Source organism: Hyperolius riggenbachi, chromosome 4, assembly GCF_040937935.1.
Source record: "Hyperolius riggenbachi isolate aHypRig1 chromosome 4, aHypRig1.pri, whole genome shotgun sequence".
NCBI lineage: Eukaryota > Metazoa > Chordata > Amphibia > Anura > Hyperoliidae > Hyperolius > Hyperolius riggenbachi.
Genome location: NC_090649.1, coordinates 248,964,763 through 248,983,777, shown reverse-complemented (window position 1 = coordinate 248,983,777; position 19,015 = coordinate 248,964,763). Strand labels below are relative to the sequence as shown.

The window sequence follows — 19,015 nt, the reverse complement described above, 5'->3', positions numbered from 1 at the left end:
GAGACGGTGACCAGGGGAAGGACGGCACAACAGCCATTTCACGCCGGTGTGGCGCTTGCTCACATGCTCTGAAAGTCCTGGGTCAGCGGCGGCGTGCTCGGCTTCCGTGTTAAGCCGTTAAGCCACGCCCAGCACATTCATAAACTTTTTTTATTAGTTCACACCAGGTTTGTCACAAAGTCCATAGAGTTCCAGGTATGGACTGACTCTGTTTTGATATTTCAAGCACATATGTAAGCACGGGATTTTGCTCACATGTATTGTTTATGCACTTTGCAAGCCAATCCCAGGCTTGTTTACACCTCTCCATAGCAACATGAGCCACCACCCTTCTTCCGCCGTGGATTGGCGCTTCATCACTTCCTCGCTTCCCTTCCCTCCCCTCATCTCATGATGTCACTCTTCCAGGCCAATGGCGGCAATGCTGGGCGTGGCTTAACGGCTTAACATGGAAGCCGAGCACGCTGACGCTGACCCAGGACTTTCAGAGCACGTGAGCAAGCGCCACACCGGTGCGAAACGGCTGTTGTGCCGTCCTTCTTCCCCTGGTCACTGTCTCCCTCACCCACCCGTCCACACATAGAATCACAGGTGAGATGACAATGGCGTCAATTCACCAGAGAGGATTTACTAAGAGAAAAAAGGTAGGTAGTTTATCTCATGAGGTATTTTAACACTCTGGAGTCAATTCACCAGTGTGAGAGGACAGAGAGAAAAGTGTTCGATAGCAGGGGATAATGGAGAGATATGCATGAGGAAAGTGTGAGAAAGCAGAGAGTTAGGTAATCGGTATTAAAGATTTACATGGGATACTTTTCCTCTCTGTAAGCTTGAAAGTGAAGCATAGAGTATTCCCACCTTTTACTGCCGGATCATATCATAAATCATATCACGAGTGAGTCTGAACTTCACCACCTCTGTCTCAGTAAAATTATCAAGAACTGTTCTCTCACGAAAAATACGAGGGGCGATTAAACAGACCCTCCTCCTGCGCCTTCGTCTTCTCATAATAGAAGCAAGCTCTAAGGCCTAGTGCACACCAGAGCGGTTCAGTTGCGTTTTGCGATCCACTTGCGGCTGCGGATATGCTTGGGTAATGTATTTCAATGGGCTAGTGCACACCAGAGCGGTTCGGCTGCGGTTTGCGATCCGCTTGCGGATGTGGAAACGCTTGGGTAATGTATTTCAATGGGCTGGTGCACACCAGAGCGGGAGGCGTTTTGCAGAAACGCATACTCCCGGGCTGCTGCAGATTTTGGATTGCGGATGCGTTTCTGCCTCAATGTTAAGTATAGGAAAAACGCAAACCGCTCTGAAAAATGGCACTTCAGAGCGGTTTGCCAGGCGGTTTTTGTTACAGTAGCTGTTCAGTAACAGCTTTAGTGTAACAATACATGAAATCTACTACACCAAAAACGCTTCACAAAACCGCAAAATGCTAGCTGAAACGCTACAGAAAAATAAGAAAAAGCGTTTCAAAATCTGCTAACATTTTGCGGATCTGCTAGCGTTTTTTGGTGTGCACCAGGCCTAACAGAGTAAGCTCAAAAGGCTCCATCTTCCACAGCAGCAGCTGCTGTGTGAAAACCACGATATCTCCAGGTTCATTCAGGGGATAAAGAGATGAAAAAATAACGAATGGCCACACCCCCTTTCTTCCCTGGTGAATTGTGATTTGGAGAAAAACGAACTACTAACTATCACTTATTTATCTCATACTTATCTCACATTTATCTCTTGCATTTCTCTCTGTCGATATTTTCCCCTATACTTCTGGAGAATTGCTATTTGGAGATATCACAGGAGGTAAATTACCTCCCAAGAGATAAATTGGTTGGTAACCTCTGGTGAATTGATGGCATTGCTCTCCCTGTTTGTATGGAAATGTTGTTTTTTGTCAGGAGCAACGTGACAGCATGAAATAAAGCCTTAAAGGGAAGGTCCAAGCAAAATAAAAAAATGAGTTTAACTTACCTGGGGCTTCTACCAGCCCCATGCAGCCATCCTGTGCCCTCGTAGTGACTCACTGCTGCTCCAGTCCCCCGCTGGCAGCATGCCGACCTCAGAGGTCGGCGGGCCGCATTGCGTACATTTTTACGCATTCCCGCTAGTGCAGGAACATTAACACATACATTTTTACGCGTTAGTGTTTTAATGCGTAAAAATTTACGCATTGAACCACTAACGCGTAAAATGTATGTGTTAATGTTCCTGCACTAGTGGGAATGCGTAAAAATGTACGCAATGCGGCCCGCCGACCTCCGAGGTCGGCATGCTGCCAGCGGGAGACTGGAGCAGCAGTGAGTGACTACGAGGGCACAGGATGGCTGCATGGGGCTGGTAGAAGCCCCAGGTAAGTTAAACTCATTTTTTTATTTTGCTTGGACCTTCCCTTTAAAGGGATAGTGCCTGGACTAATCTTTTTGTACTCAGCAATATTGTAAACTTTGCTATTTAGACAGTGTGATGATGGCTAAGATGTATTTGACATTTTCAATTTGGGCACTTTTTCATTGTTTTTTTCTTATTCCCAGATACCTTAATAAGAATTTGCATACATTCTTAGGAGTGGAATTTCACCACCATACCTCTAATTCTGTCTTCAGGTGGTGTAACAGTGTGATGGATCTGTGGGCTCTGTGAACTATTATTATTATTTTTTTATTATTATTATTATTATTATTGATATAGCGTCAGCATCTTTCGTGGTGCTGTACAATAGCATACAGGGTATAACAATACAAAGTATACAATACAACAGTTGACACAAGACAAGAGGGTATAACAGCTAAAGCAGTGAACAAATTAAGTACATATTTTACACAGGGGTAAGAGGTATGTACACCCATTACACAGCATTGTGAGACAAAAGGGGAAGAGAGCCCTGGCCAAAAGGCCTTACAGTCTAAACATTTAAGGTATAGGACAATAGGTAAAGGGAAGTTGTGTGTGGAGTGGTAGAAATGGTGGTTAGTTGGCAGTGCCCTAGGTAGGAGAGTATGCTTGCCTGAAGATTCCTTATCTCTGATACAGAATTCCATGGCTTGGAATAAACCAAGCATGTAGGCTGTAGTGTCTGCAACCTATTTTGAGGGTCCTTTGAGGCAAAAACGTTGACATTGATTTGTATTTTCTAGGGCCTCTTGGAATTATGAGTCTGCAGCTTATATTTTTAGCATATAATTTTAATCCTCTAATATATGTATGAGGTTAAATTTCCCCCTTTATATCCTCTGAAAGTTTGAATTTTCTTTGAGCAGTTTAATAAATTCATGTTGGTCCTTGCCAATGTGGCATTGATAGTATCCACCAGGAGTGAATACAAGCGTGCAGTGGCTGAACTAGCTAGGGCAGCAAAAAAATTTGTAATAAATATGCGTGTGTGTGTATGTATATACTGTATGTGTGTGTGTTTTTATATATATATATATATATATATATATATATATTCCGAGGGGATTCAACAGCTCACACTGGTATCAGGAGGTGTATGCCCGCAACTAGGGGAGCCCAATCCCCCACAGGTATATAAAGAAAACGAGGAGTTGCAGCACACGGCTCTTTATTGAGCAGATAAAGTGGTTACAGACAGACGTTTCGGTTGCTTCCAACCTTCTTCAATGTCCATTGAAGAAGGTTGGAAGCAACCGAAACGTCTGTCTGTAACCACTTTATCTGCTCAATAAAGAGCCGTGTGCTGCAACTCCTCGTTTTATATATATATATATATATATATATATATATATATATATATATATATATATATATATATACATACATACAGTGGTGTGAAAAACTATTTGCCCCCTTCCTGATTTCTTATTCTTTTGCATGTTTGTCACACTTAAATGTTTCTGCTCATCAAAAACCGTTAACTGTTAGTCAAAGATAACATAATTGAACAGAAAATGCAGTTTTAAATGATGGTTTTCATTATTTAGTGAGAAAAAAAACCTACAAATCTACATGGCCCTGTTTGAAAAAGTGATTGCCCCCCTTGTTAAAAAAATTGCTTAACTGTGGTTTATCACACCTGAGTTCAATTTCTGTAGTCACCCCCAGGCCTGATTACTGCCACACCTGTTTCAATCAAGAAATCACTTAAATAGGAGCTATCTGACACAGAAGTAGACCAAAAGCACCTCAAAAGCTAGACATCATGCCAAGACCCAAAGAAATTCAGGAACAAATGCGAACAAAAGTACTGTAATTGAGATCTATCAGTCTGGTAAAGTTTATAAAGCCATTTCTAAAGCTTTGGGACACCAGCGAACCACAGTGAGAGCCATTATCCACAAATGGCAAAAACATGGAACAGTGATGAACCTTCCCAGCAATGGCTGGCTGACCAAAATTACCCCAAGAGCGCAGAGAAAACTCATCCGAGAGGCCACAAAAGACCCCAGGACATCATCTAAAGAACTGCAGGCCTCACTTGCCTCAATTAAGGTCAGTGTTCACGACTCCACCATAAGAAAGAGACTGGGCAAAAACGGCCTGCATGGAAGATATCCAAGGCGCAAACCACTTTTAAGCAAAAAGAACATTAAGGCTCATCTCAATTTTGCTAAAGAAACATCTCAATGATTGGCAAGACTTTTGGGAAAATATCTTGTGGACCGACGAGACAAAAGTTGAACTTTTTGGAAGGTGTGTGTCCCGTTACATCTGGCGTAGAAGTAACACAGGATTTCAGCAAAAGAACATCATACCAACAGTAAAATATGGTGGTGGTAGTGTGATGGTCTGGGGTTGTTTTGCTGCTTCAGGACTTGGAAGGCTTGCTGTGATAGATGGAACCATGAATTCTACTGTCTACTAAAAAATCCTGGAGGAGAATGTACGGCCATTTGTTCGTCAACTCAAGCTGAAGCGATCTTGGGTGCTGCAGCAGGACAATGACCCAAAACACACCAGTAAATCCACCTCTGAATGGCTGAAGAAAAACAAAATTAAGACTTTGGAGTGGCCTAGTCAAAGTCCTGACCTGAGTCCTATTGAGATGTTGTGGCATGAACTTAAAAAGGCAGTTCATGCTAGAAAACCCTCAAATAGAGCTGAATTACAACAATTCTGCAAAGATGAGTGGGCCAAAATTCCTCCAGAGCGCTGTAAAAGACTCGTTGCAAGTTATCGCAAACGCTTGATTACAGTTATTGCTGCTAAGGGTGGCCCAACCAGTTATTAGGTTCAGGGGGCAATTTCTTTTTCACACCGTGCCATGTAGGTTTTGAGGTTTTTTTCTCACTAAATAATAAAAACCATCATTTAAAACTGCATTTTGTGTTCAATTATGTTATCTTTGACTAATAGTTAACGGTTTTTGATGAGCAGAAACATTTAAGTGTGACAAACATGCAAAAGAATAAGAAATCAGGAAGGGGGCAAATAGTTTTTCACACCAATATATATATATATATATATATATATATATAAATATATATATATATATATATATACAGTGGAGGAAATAATTATTTGACCCCTCACTGATTTTGTAAGTTTGTCAAATGACAAAGAAATGAAAAGTCTCAGAACAGTATCATTTTAATGGTAGGTATATTTTAACAGTGGCAGATAGCACATCAAAAGGAACATCGAAAAAATAACCTTAAATAAACGATAGCAACTGATTTGCATTTCATTGAGTGAAATAACTTTTTGAACCCCTACCAACCATTAAGAGTTCTGGCTCCCACAGAGTGGTTAGACACTTCTACTCTAGTCACCCTCATTAAGGACACCTGTCTTAACTAGTCACCTGTATAAAAGACACCTGTCCACAGAATCAATCAATCAAGCAGACTCCAAACTCTCCAACATGGGAAAGACCAAAGAGCTGTCCAAGGATGTCAGAGACAAAATTGTAGACCTGCACAAGGCTGGAATGGGCTACAAAACCATTAGCAAGAAGCTGGGAGAGAAGGTGACAACTGTTGGTGCGATTGTTCGAAAATGGAAGGAGCACAAAATGACCATCAATCGACCTCGCTCTGGAGCTCCACGCAAGATCTCACCTCGTGGGGTGTCAATGGTTCTGAGAAAGGTGAAAAAGCATCCTAGAACTACACGGGAGGAGTTAGTGAATGACCTCAAATTAGCAGGGACCACAGTCACCAAGAAAACCATTGGAAACACATTACACCGCAATGGATTAAAATCCTGCAGGGCTCGCAAGGTCCCCCTGCTCAAGAAGGCACATGTGCAGGCCCGTCTGAAGTTTGCCAATGAATACCTGAATGATTCTGTGAGTGACTGGGAGAAGGTGCTGTGGTCTGATGAGACCAAAATAGAGCTCTTTGGCATTAACTCAACTCGCTGTGTTTGGAGGAAGAAAAATGCTGCCTATGACCCCCAAAACACCGTCCCCACCGTCAAGCATGGGGGTGGAAACATTTTGCTTTGGGGGTGTTTTTCTGCTAAGGGCACAGGACAACTTAATCGCATTAACGGGAAAATGGACGGAGCCATGTATTGTGAAATCCTGAACGACAACCTCCTTCCCTCTGCCAGGAAACTGAAAATGGGTCGTGGATGGGTGTTCCAGCATGACAATGACCCAAAACATACAGCAAAGGCAACAAAGGAGTGGCTCAAGAAGAAGCACATTAAGGTCATGGAGTGGCCTTGTCAGTCTCCGGACCTTAATCCAATAGAAAACCTATGGAGGGAGCTCAAGCTCAGAGTTGCACAGAGACAGCCTCGAAACCTTAGGGATTTAGAGATGATCTGGAAAGAGGAGTGGACCAACATTCCTCCTAAAATGTGTGCAAACTTGGTCATCAAGAAACGTTTGACCTCTGTGCTTGCAAACAAGGGTTTTCCCACTAAGTATTAAGTCTTTTATTGTTAGAGGGTTCAAAAACTTATTTCACTCAGTGAAATGCAAATCGGTTGCTATCTTTTATTTAAGGTTATTTTTTCGATTTTCCTTTTGATGTGCTATCTGCCACTGTTAAAATAAACCTACCATTGAAATGATACTGTTCTGAGACTTTTCATTTCTTTGTCATTGGACAAACTTACAAAATCAGTGAGGGGTCAAATAATTATTTCCTCCACTGTATATATATATATATATATTTTATTTTCTTCTAATAGCTTATGCTTGTACATATTTTAAAAATACAGTGTTTGAAATCAAGCAGCATTGTTGTGTTTAATAGAGATCATCTACATCCTCTAAACTATTGACAAGCAAGGTGAATAGCACTGATTATCTTGTTACAGTGGCACCTGGCTAGGGGTGAATTACACAACCCTACATCCCAAAAAATTCTGAGGCTGTGTAAAATATGAATAAATGTGATGAAGTGTGATGATTAGCACTCATGTGAACCCTTTATTTAACTTTAAAATAGTACAAAGACAACATATGGCGAAGAAGAAAGAATGTGTCACTGCATTAGTGAGCTGGAGACTCAGTGCTTGCATTAATGTGTGTGATTGATAGCCTGCTAGTTCAGCGCCAGCCACATGAATATAGCTGAGACACTTAGTATCACAGTGACACATCTATCTCTAATGTATGTGTGTTTCGTATTTTAATATGGTCAACACCTTGGGTGTACTATGTTCGATTTAATACATTTTGTATTTTATGCTGAGACAATAAAGGCTATTTTTGCACAACCGTAATCTTATTTGTTATACCATTCCTTTCTTTTTTTCCCCATACAATTCCATCTTGCGCTGTGTATCGGGTTACATTTTCGAGAACGAAACGGTGAAAAGCATTTCCTTAGTTGTTGGGTGTATGTAGTCTGCCTTGTCTGAACCAGTTTGCCCTTGTTTCTCAGGCAACCTAGCAAATGTTGCAAATGAGAAATAATGTCATTTGAAAAACATATGCTCCTTTTCAATTCAAAGGCATCAACAGGGTTCATAAATTTGAGACAACGGCATGTTTACCTCTGCCTTGCATTACCCACCTTGCAAATATCTGGTAAACTGAGGAGTTACTGCAGTTGTGTAAGTAGAATGTTGCATCTTTCTTGCTTTTGTAATATGTGCAGAAACTGGTCACCTTTTCCATCTTAAATGAGCTCAGAAGCACAAAAGGTTCTAGATCATGTTCGTATGTGGTTTCCTTTTTGCATCGTATAGTTGTAATTAACATTTGTGGATGCAGTAACAGAACTGTTTTCACAGACAGTGGTTTCTAAAAGAATCTCTGAGATCATGCAATGATTTCCACACCAGAAGTGTCTGTATTAATGTACTGCTGCCAGAAGACCAGAAGATGAAGGCTATTTAGTAATCGCTTTCGTCCTTGCTCCTAATGTACAAAGATTTCTCTGGATTCTCCAAATCTGAGACAGGGAGGGGGGAAAAAATGTGTACATACCTGAGGCTTCCTCCAGCCCCCTCCAGGCTTGCCGCTCCTTCGCCGCCCTCCTCCGACTCCAGGATCTTCTGAAACTAGCCCCAAAAAGTCCTCCAGTCAAGGCCAGTCGGCACAGTCTGGCCACGCACGCGCACCAGTTGCGATCCCGCGGCCGGCAGTGCTCTGCGCCTGCGCAGTAGTACTGTGAAGGCGCAGAATGCTCCCGGCCACATGAGCGCGATGGGGGCGTGTGCAGAATGCGTACCCTGATCCTTGTGCATTAATGGCATATGAACCTGAGATCTAGACTATGCTTTAGTGAAAGAAGGCAGAATGGTCTCTTTAATAAAATGTTCTTCAAAATTTGAATTTCTCCAGATCTCAGTCCGACTGACCATCTGTGAAATGAGCTGGAAAAGTAATCTGATCAGTGTAAATCCCAACCTACCAACCTTTAAGGTCATGAAGGATTTGTTGATAATGTCTTGGTGTCAGATAACACAGTACACCTTCAGAAGGCTTGTAGAGTCCATGGTTCGACAGTCTCCACTGTTTAGCACCACAAGGGATAGCTAAACAATATTGGGCAGGTGGTTTTAATGTTTTGGCTCCTCATTGTATTCTTTGAGCTTGTAACTGTTTTACCATCCTTTTTCTTTACTTTCCATGACTTATTAACAGGTTAAAGAGATGGAAGTGATTATAAAAAGAAGACACCCCAACTCCATTCCAGCCATCATGTTTGCGGCAGCAGCAGTTTCTGAGACAGACAGCTCATCCAAAACAAATATGGTTTCCTTATTAGAAAAGCGAATACAAAGATTAGAGAGTGATCTTGAAAACAAAGATGAAGAAGCTAAGAAAAGTCTGCGAAGTATGGAGCAGCAGTTCCAGAAAGTCAAGGTGATGGGTCTATCCTTACCCAAGATCTTAATTACAATTTACAATGCGCAAGCAGTAAAAAGGGAACTGTAATGTTACATGTAGTACTAGTGCACTTATGCACCAAAATATAATTCATGTATTTTCACTTCTGGCATAGATGTGCACGTTATATCAATATGATGTAAGCAGAGAGGGTATTGCTTTTTTTCCCGTCTGTCGCCGTTCGTGTAATATTCATGCCGGTGTCCCTGCGACTTGCTTGAACCTTGACCCAGATATACTGCACCCTGTGTGCGCAGTATGTCCTCCTCTCTTCACTTCTGGCCGGCAAATAATGATCGGCTCAGAAGCACGCTGACCCCTCCGTCTAATCTGGGCTGCGTGTGCGTTCCAATACACCAAGCGTCACATGATTAGCATGTGACGCTTAGTGTAATGGAGCGCACACGCAGCCCAGAGTAGACAAAGGGGTCAGCGTGCTTCTGAGCCGATCGCTATGCCCCGGCCAGAAGTGAAGAGGGGAGGACATACTGTGCACACAGGGCGCAGTATGTCCGGGTCAAGGTTCAAGCAAGTCGCCGGGACACCAACATGAATATTAACGGCGGCTGACGGAGGGGGCAGGAGGAGGTGTCGGTATGTACTTTTAACCCCCCACACACTACAGCTATCTTTATTTTCAGCTGTGGTATCCTTTAATAAATTGAAGAGCACTGGACCCAGTACAGACCCCTGTGGGACCCCACTGCTAACAGTCACCCATTTTGAGTATGATCCATTGACAACAACTCTTTGTTTTCTGTCCATTAGCCAGTTCCCTATCCATGCACACAGACTCTTCCCCAGTCCTTGCATCCTCAACTTTTGCACCAGACTTTTGTGGGGAACAGTGTCGAAGGCCTTAGCAAAGTCCAAGTATATCACATCTACAGCATTCCCATTAGCATTCACTACCTCATTAAAGCTGAGCATGTTAGTCAAACAGGACCTGTCTTTTGTAAACCCATGCTGATGCTGAGAAATAAGATTATATTCTACTATGAAGTCATGTAAAGTATCTCTTAGTAACCCCTCAAATAGTTTGCATACAACTGATGTTAAGCTTACTGGTCTATAATTTCCTGGATCTGATTTTTTGCCCTTCTTAAATAATGGGAAAACCTCGGCTGTACGCCAATCTACTGGGACTCTGCCAGTTGAAAGAGAGTCACAAAAAATAAGATAAAGGGGTTTATCTATGACTGCACTTAATTCCCTTAGAACCCGAGGATGCATGCCATTCGGGCCAGGTGCCTTGTCTATTTTTAATTTATTTAGTCTTGCCTTCACTTCTTCCTGCGTTAAGTATTTAATATTACAATTGGAAGATTGAGACTCTTCTGCATCTGTAATTTGCAACAGTGATGTTTCCCTTGTGAAGACAGAAGCAAAGAATGCATTTAATAACTCTGCCTTACCTTGGTCATTCCCCATTGAGCCCCCACCCTTATCCTTTAGGAGTCCTATACAGTCAACCTTTCTTTTTTTTAGAGTTGATGTACTTGTAAAACTTCTTTGGGTTAGATTTGATATCCCCAGCGATTTGATTTTCAGCTTCAATCTTTGCCAGCCTAATTTCTTTTTTACGACTTGTATTGCACTCCTTATACTTGCTTAATGCAGCCTCGGTCCCCTTCTGTTTTAGGACTTTATAGGCATTCTTTTTCAACATCATGTTATCTCTAACCTTTCTATTCATCCATAGAGGCCTTTTTTTTATTCCTAGATGTTTTTGTTTCCATATGGGATATATATACTACAATACTGATTGAGAATAAGTTTAAAAGCTTGCTATTCCCTTCAGTGTCCTTCCCTTGTAGTACATTATCCCAGTTCACCAAACTTAGTGCCTGCCTGAGTTGATTGAACTTTGCTTTTCTAAAATTCATAGTTTTAGTGGTCCTGCTGCCCCGTGGCCTATCAGTCACCAGATCAAACGTTATCATGTTGTGATCACTATTTCCCAAATGTTCTTGAACCTGCACATTTGATACATTATCTGGTCTATTTGAAATGATCAAATCCAGTAACGCATTTCCCCTAGTTGGTTCCGTTACCATTTGAGTCAGATAACTGTCCTGTAGTGTTGCCAATAATCTGCTGCTTTTACCAGAATGGGTAGCCTCAATACCCCAGTCAAAGTCTGGAAAGTTGAAGTCACCCATAACTATGACCGCATTTTTACTTGCAGCTTTTTCAATCTGCTATAGTAATTGCAGTTCTGCAGCTTCATGAATATGTGGTGGCCTATAGCATACCCCAATAAGCAATTGGCAGCCTTTATTTCCACCATCAATATTTACCCAAATGGACTCCACATCTTCACAATCTTCCTCCATATAATTGTTCACGACAGCTGTAAAAGAGTTCCTAACAAAGAGACAAACTCCTCCACCTTTTTCCCTGTTCTATCCTTCCTAAACACATTGTATCCCTCTAAATTCGCTATCCCGTCATGGCTTTCATCCATCCATGTCTCTGTTATTCCAACAATGTCATAGTCTTTGTCAATCAAAATTAACTCTAGTTCATCTATTTTATTTGCAAGGCTCCTAGCATTGGTTACCATGCATTTCATATTTTTACCACCACATTTTCCAATTTTGGTTACATGAAATGGGCTACTTGAAGTTTTACCAACCACCTTACTCTTTACACTGCCCCCCCCTCATAATGTTAGACTCCAACTGTCTTTTTCCCTTATCTTGTCTACATATTGAGACAGTATCCTGCTTCCTCCCCCCAGATCCTAGTTTAAAATCTCCTCCAACCTTTTAGCCTTCTTCTCCCCTAATGCAGATGCACCCTCCCCATTAAGGTGTAGCCCATCCCTGCTGTAGAACCTGTAGCCGACTGCAAAGTCTGCCCAGTTCTCCAGGAACCCAAACCCCTCATTCCTACACCAGTTTCTCAGATACTTATTTAACTTCCTAAGCTCCCTCTGTCTCTCAGATGCAGCGCGTGGCACTGGCAGTATTTCAGAAAACACCACCTTGGAGGTCCTTGCTTTAAGTTTATCTCCAAGTACCTGAAAATCATTTTTGAGGACCTTCCATCGCCGACTGACTTTGTCATTGGTGCCAATGTGTACTATGACAGCCAGGTGTTCCCCGGCCTCACCCAATAATCTGTCAATTCGTTCCGCTACATGTCGAAAGCAAGCACCCGGGAGACAACAGACTGTACGGCATTCACGGTTTCTTCGAGAGATTACCCTATCTGTGTGCCTAATAATTGAATCCTCTACCACCAGTATATGTCTAGCCTTAGCTGCACTCCTATTCCCATTCTAGTTGCAGCGGTCTGCCCCTTGGTTGCTAAGGGACACATCCTGCTGCAGCGTTACTACTCCAGAATCATCATCTCCAATATTATGCAAACAAGCATACTTATTAGGGAGGGACAAATCGGGACTAGCCTCCATGCCACTTTTTCCCCTACCCCTTCTAACTGTGACCCAACTAGCGCCTATCTCTGCTTTTTGCTCCGGCTGTACTCCACCCACCTAATCTTCACCGGTTCCATTCAGTGTCTGGATCATGAGATCCAAGCTCTTCTCCGTCCTCATACTCCACAAGAATTGCATATGGCTGTATTCGAGGGCCTTGAAGCTCTTACAAAACTATCCAAGTAACTGCAACAGTGAATAAAGGGATAGACTTATCTATCAAGTTTTGTTAGTACTGTACAGCAATTTTCTTGCTGTAGCCATAGCATATATAGGACAATATCATGATTTGATTTAGTGAAACAAAATAAAAGGTTTTAAAACTAGTTCAACAATTTTGCTCCTTCCATTCTTATTTCTAAGATCCCCAGACATTCTGAATATCATTTAAAATAGTAAATTTTTCATTCAACTTGCTGCCTTATTTTTAACAAAAATTTTTTTTAACAAGTTTAGTCCCAGATTCTCGTAAACACGGTGGGCTGGATTTTAAGCAAGAATGAGGAAGTTAAAATTGAGTAGCATGGGAAACTTGGGACACTCCCCTTACTTAGCCAATAACTTTTTCCCAAAATGCACAGCTCAGCAACCAATCTTAAAGTGAATTCATAAGGTGAAAAAAAAGTTAGATGCTTACCTAGGTAGAAAGAAGCCTCTGGATAGTCCAGAGGCTTACCATGTCCTCCTCTACCCCACCATTGCTGCACATGGACCCTCTGGACATATCCCACAAGACTTATTTATTTTAGTATTTAAATAGCAACGTCATATTACAACTTTGTCTAATATGTTCTTGTGGCGTGCACTCCCCTCTTGACATATCCCGCAAGACTTTGTCTATGTTCTTGTGACTGCGCTCTGCCTGGTGAGTGACACAACTGTGAAACAAATTGTGTTACTGCACCATTCCAGTAGCAGTGTTCCCATTCTAATTGCAAAAAAAATAGCAGAAATTGTGAGCCCCTCTGAGGGGTAAGTGACCAGACAATATACTCTGTGCAGCACTGTGGAAGATGTTGGCGCTATATAAATACTAAATAATAATAATGCTATAATTTGAGGTTATTTTATAAACTGTTTTTCAAGGCAGACAGAGCCTGAACCTCACTGCACTCTACTCTCCTGTTCAATGTGTTTAGTAAGTAATCCTGTATGCCAAAATGCTGGAATAAAAATTGAATAGCAAATTAAATGTGCCATCCGCTGTGTCTACTGAAGATTGGATTGTTTTCTGTAATTTTGGAGGCAACACTTTTATGTTTATATGCCAGGGGTTTGGTGCACCTTGTCTTTCTTCTGGAGGCATGAACCTTTTCTTACTGCTAGTAACCTGAGTGTGTTATCTGTGTTTAACTGCTATAAAAGCTTTGTTGCCAAGGTCCTCATAACTATGGACTGCTGGACAACCAGGCTCAGAATGGGGTTACTACCGGTCTTTCCCCACTCACTGAGTGACCTAGTTCAGTCTGGTAACGCTTCTCTGCGGGACACTGTAAAGCACCTTGTACAAGGGGGCAGTGAGAATAAAGCATAGGCCACTCCCCTACCGCATCAACGTCCATTTTCATCACTCTTCCTGCAAGGCCACATTCAGAGAAGCATGTGTATAAGCAGCCCTTCCTCTACGGCTCTACGGATTCTTGAAAAATTCCGGTTTTCAGGCAGTACTGAAACTCCTGTCCTGGGGGTAAAGACGTTACACTGTCTGAGACATCCTGACTACGTTGCAAAAAAATGGCCTTAGATATAAGATAATGATGGACTATAGTAGGCATTACATTTGTGCGCTCATCTGAGGGACAGTTGGTAGCATAACTATATACCCTATGCATATCATTTAATAGCACAGGATATACTGTTACTTATATCTGTCAACTTAAATTCCTAATAATAAGTAGATTTCAGCTTCAAAATAATCCACTCTTCTGTTTTCTTCTCTTTCAGATTCAGTATGAGAGTCGCATAAAAGAGCTCGAAGAATTGCTTAGTCAGAAAGCTGTGAAGGACCCACAGAAACCCTTGGATAGCACAATAAAGGTTAAAGCACTAGAACAGGAGCTTTCCATTTTTAAGGATGCTCATCACTTTGCAGTACTAAATCTGCAGAAAGAAATAGAGAGACTGAAAGAGAAGAATCTGTTTTTAGAAAGCAAGCAAAATGGTAAGGTGGATGAAGCAATGGAACAGAGTAGGCTGACCAAGCTTAATGAAGAGCTCATGGCCAAAAGGAAGGAGATTCAGCAGCTTTCTAAAACTGTGGAGAGACTTCAGAAGGAAAGGATGATCATGCTCTCCAGCAAAACACATTCAAACAGCCAGAATGCCAAGGGTAAAAATGTAGGCAAGCCTGCAGTAAAGGGAAATGCACTAGAAACTGAAAGTTTCCCTGCGTTGCTGGATGAAAAGCTGTATCAGCCAAACACATTTGCCGATTTTCACATCTCCGATCTCCAGCTAGAAAATGAAAGATTGCAAACTGAAATTTACAGGTTGTCTCAAGAGATCAGCCAGCAAAAGACCCAATATGAAACGTCTTTGGCTAACACAGATGATGCTATTAAAAGGTATAGTAATCCAATATATCTGTAAATACACAAGCCTGCTAGCAAGTGGCCAGCTTTTCATTTTACTGTAAAATGACAGTGTTTGCATAAAGTCAACATTACATAATGTTAGAAAATAACCGCTCAAAATAGGACCTAAGAGCCATTTGAAAGATTGTACAGCAAAACATTGCATAAGCACTACCATGTGCAATATCTCACAAAAGTATTTACACTTCTCACATTTTTGTAAATATGTTATTACATCTTTTCATAGGATAACACTAAAGGTATGACACTTTGATAAAATGTAAAGTAGACAAGACAAGACAAATAAGATTTATATTGCGCTTTTCTCCTGGCAGACTCAAAGCGCCAGCTCTATAGGCAGTAGCAGTGTTAGGGAAACTTGCCTAAGGTCTCCTATTGAATAGGTGCTGGCTTACTGAACAGACAGAGCCGAGATTTGAACCCTGGTCTCCTGTGTCAGAGGCAGAGCCCTTAACCATTACACCATCCAGCCACTAAAGTAGTTATTGTACAGCTTCTATAACAGTGTAAATTTGCTGTCTCATCAAAATAACTCAACACACAGCTATTAAGATCTAAACAACCGGCAACAAAAGAGAGTACACTCCTAAGTGGATAATTTCAACATTCTGCCCAATTAGACAATTTTTCTCTGTGGGGTCATATTACTCATTAGTGTGACAAGGTCTCAGGTGTGAACGGGGACCAGGTGTGTTAATGTTGGTGTTACTGCACTCACACCTTCATACTGTTCACTGGAAGTTCAACATGGCACTTCATAGCCGAGAACTCTGAGGATCTTAAAAAAAGGTTGCCAACACCCTGAAACGGAGCAGCAGCAGCATTGTGGCCAAGAACATACAGCTGCAGCTCATGGGCCAAAACACATGGCTGTTTAACATAACAGGTTCCCCTCAGAACAATCCTCGCCATGGTTGACCAAAGCAGTTAAGTGCATGTGCTCAGCATCAAATCCAGAGGTTGTCTTTTGCAATTGTATCTTTGCAGACGTATGTGTGCTGGCAGCATTGCTGCAGAGGTTGAACGGGTTGAAGAGTCAGTCTGTCAGTGCTTAGACCAGACACCAGATACTGCATCAAATTGGTCTGCATGGCTGAATGCCCCAGAAGAAAACCTCTTCTAAAGATGATGCACAAGAAAGCCTGGAAATGGTTTTCTGAAGACAAGTAGACTAATGACATGGAATACTGGAACCATTTTCTGTAGTCTGATGAGACCAAGATAAACTTATTTGGTTCAGATGGTGTCAAGCGTGTGTTGCGGAAACCAGGTTAGGTGTGCAAAGACAGGTGTGTCTTGCCTATAGTCAAGCACCAGCAGAAAAATCCACCCACTGTGTTGCTACTCCTACTGTAACAAACAAAACAGAGAAATGTTTGTTCACTCAAGCAAGCTAATAACTAGCACATGAGGAGCCCAAATTGTGTGGCAGAACATATTAGAGCAAAAGCACACACAGTTAGTAAAGGGACCCTGGAATGACATAATGCTTTCACATGTTTGGAGCTTACCCTCACAACTATTGATAGATGGAACCAACAATCTCTGTTGTTATGTTTATCCATTGGCTTCACTGTGAGCTGTGGTCCATTTTTAAATTTTGCTCAGTTCCCTTTTTGTTTTGTATTTTTTTCCCAGCTTTAGAACTCCTTGAGTAAACTGCCATTCTCTTTTCTTTCTCCTTTCTCTCTCTTTTCTTACTTTGCTGGCTTATCTCCAAAATTGGCAGTAGACTGTTGTAGAGACATTGGCCTCCATTCACTAAGATCCAGCTGGAGATAAGACAAGAGAACCACAAATCCATCTTGCCTTATTAACCACCCTGGCGTTCTATTGTTTGCGCCAGGGTGGATGCGCAGCACTATTTTTTTGAATATATTTTTTTAAAATCCTGTAGCTAGCCTAGCACTAGCTACATGATGCCCCCCTTCCTTCCGCATCCCTCCCACCCCTCCGATCGCCGCTGGCGCTATTACCCATAAGGAAATCCCGTTCTGAACAGGATTTCCTTTAGGGCTTCCCCCATCTCCATGACGATGATCGCAATGACTTCATCGATGTCGTGACGTCGGACGGAGTTCCGATCCACCCCTCAGCGCTGCCTGGCACTGATTGGGCAGGCTGCGCAGGGGTCTGCTTAACAGGAAGTTTAGTGTGCATCAGTGACAATGTAGAAGAGGAGACCAGCGGCAAGTGAGAGGCGCCGGCGATCGGAACCAGGGAGGGAGGTGAGTTGTTCTCTCTGCAGTCTGCATTGGAGGGGGGAGCACGGAGGGCGGCCCGGAGAGGAAGGGAGGAAGAGGACGGGCTGCCCTCCCCGCGGCTCCCCCTCCACTATGAGGGGGAGGGGCACCTACCTATCTAACCTATACTGGGGGGCACCTACCTATCTAATCTATACTGGGGGCAGCTACCTATCTAGCCAATACTGGGGGCACCTACCTATCTAACCTATACTGGGGGGCACCTACCTATCTAATCTATACTGGGGGGCACCTACCTATCTAATCTATACTGGGGGCAGCTACCTATCTAGCCAATACTGGGGGCACCTACCTATATAACCTATACTTGGGGCACCTACCTATCTAATCTATACTGGGGGCAGCTACCTATCTAGCCAATACTGGGGGCAGCTACCTATCTAACCTATACTGGGGGGCAGCTACCTATCTAATCTATACTGGGGGCAGCTACCTATCTAATCTATACTGGGGGCAGCTACCTATCTAACCTATACTGGGGGCAGCTACCTATCTAATCTATATTGGGGGCACCTACCTATGGTAGATCCCCCACCCCCTTAGTGTATATAGGCTACTAGTCTTGTAGATGTAGGCAGATTCCCCCTTTAGTGTATATAGGCTACTGGTCTTGCAGTCCCAGATCCCCTTTTAGTGAATTTAGGCAGCAGACTATTAACTTTAGGTTTGCCTGAGGTAAAATGTTTCCTAAATACTACATGCCTTATCACCATGGTGATAACTCTAAAAACATGATTAAAGACAGGAGATAATCTTGGTGAATTGAGACCAATGTTCTGAATTCTGTAAATTGTTCCAGAAAACTTCAGCACTGTGTTAATGTACAATGTTAATAACTCAGTAAAAAGAAAGCTCTGCATAACCCCAATCAATACAATCAAGTTAATATATATATGCATTCGAAAACGTTTCCCAAGGAAATGTTAGCCATCGTCTGTGTGAGCCAACACTATTCAGACATATGCAAGCCTTGGAATGGACATGTTAAGTGTCTGTGTTGATTGTGCCTTATTGTTCTTTGACATGTACTTGCAGATTGAAACAGGAAAGTGCTGAACAATTTGCAGCACTTCAGCATTCACATCAGAGGGAAATGGAAAAGCTCATTTGTCATCATGCACTGGAACATTCGTCATCTAGAGTGGCTGAGCTAAATAGCAAAGTCTCAACACAGGAGGTAAAAATTCACTTTAGTCAGATTTTACAAAAATTCTTGAGTGATTGTTGTGGTTACCCTTGAAAATCAGCAAATTCAAATATTCAGCAGTACTTAAATAAAAAAAAAACACAAAACATTTAATTTTTTTTTTTTTTTAAGACTTGATGATGCTTGCTCAGGGCCAGATTAACCCACTAAGCACCTCAAGCATCTGCTTGGGGCCCTAATCAGAGTTTAAGGGACCACAGCAGCACATAATCCGGCCATACACTATCACTGTTCCTCCTTCTCCCTCCCGGC

The 19,015-nt window shown here is 42.2% G+C and overlaps 1 protein-coding gene across 4 annotated transcripts in view; it reads left to right on the top strand.

The window, feature by feature from the left end:
• Positions 1 to 19,015, top strand: part of CEP162 (centrosomal protein 162) — a 198,636-nt gene that overhangs the window by 169,617 nt on the left and 10,004 nt on the right. For all 4 annotated transcript variants that reach the window (XR_011031455.1, XM_068281580.1, XM_068281581.1 and 1 more), the window contains 3 exons: positions 9,008 to 9,229; positions 14,643 to 15,262; positions 18,592 to 18,733. Coding sequence is in view for 3 of the 4 variants with exons in the window: in XM_068281580.1 (XP_068137681.1) it covers positions 9,008 to 9,229; positions 14,643 to 15,262; positions 18,592 to 18,733 (984 nt within the window). In the remaining variant the exon portion in view is untranslated. The remainder of the gene's footprint in view (positions 1 to 9,007; positions 9,230 to 14,642; positions 15,263 to 18,591; positions 18,734 to 19,015) is intronic.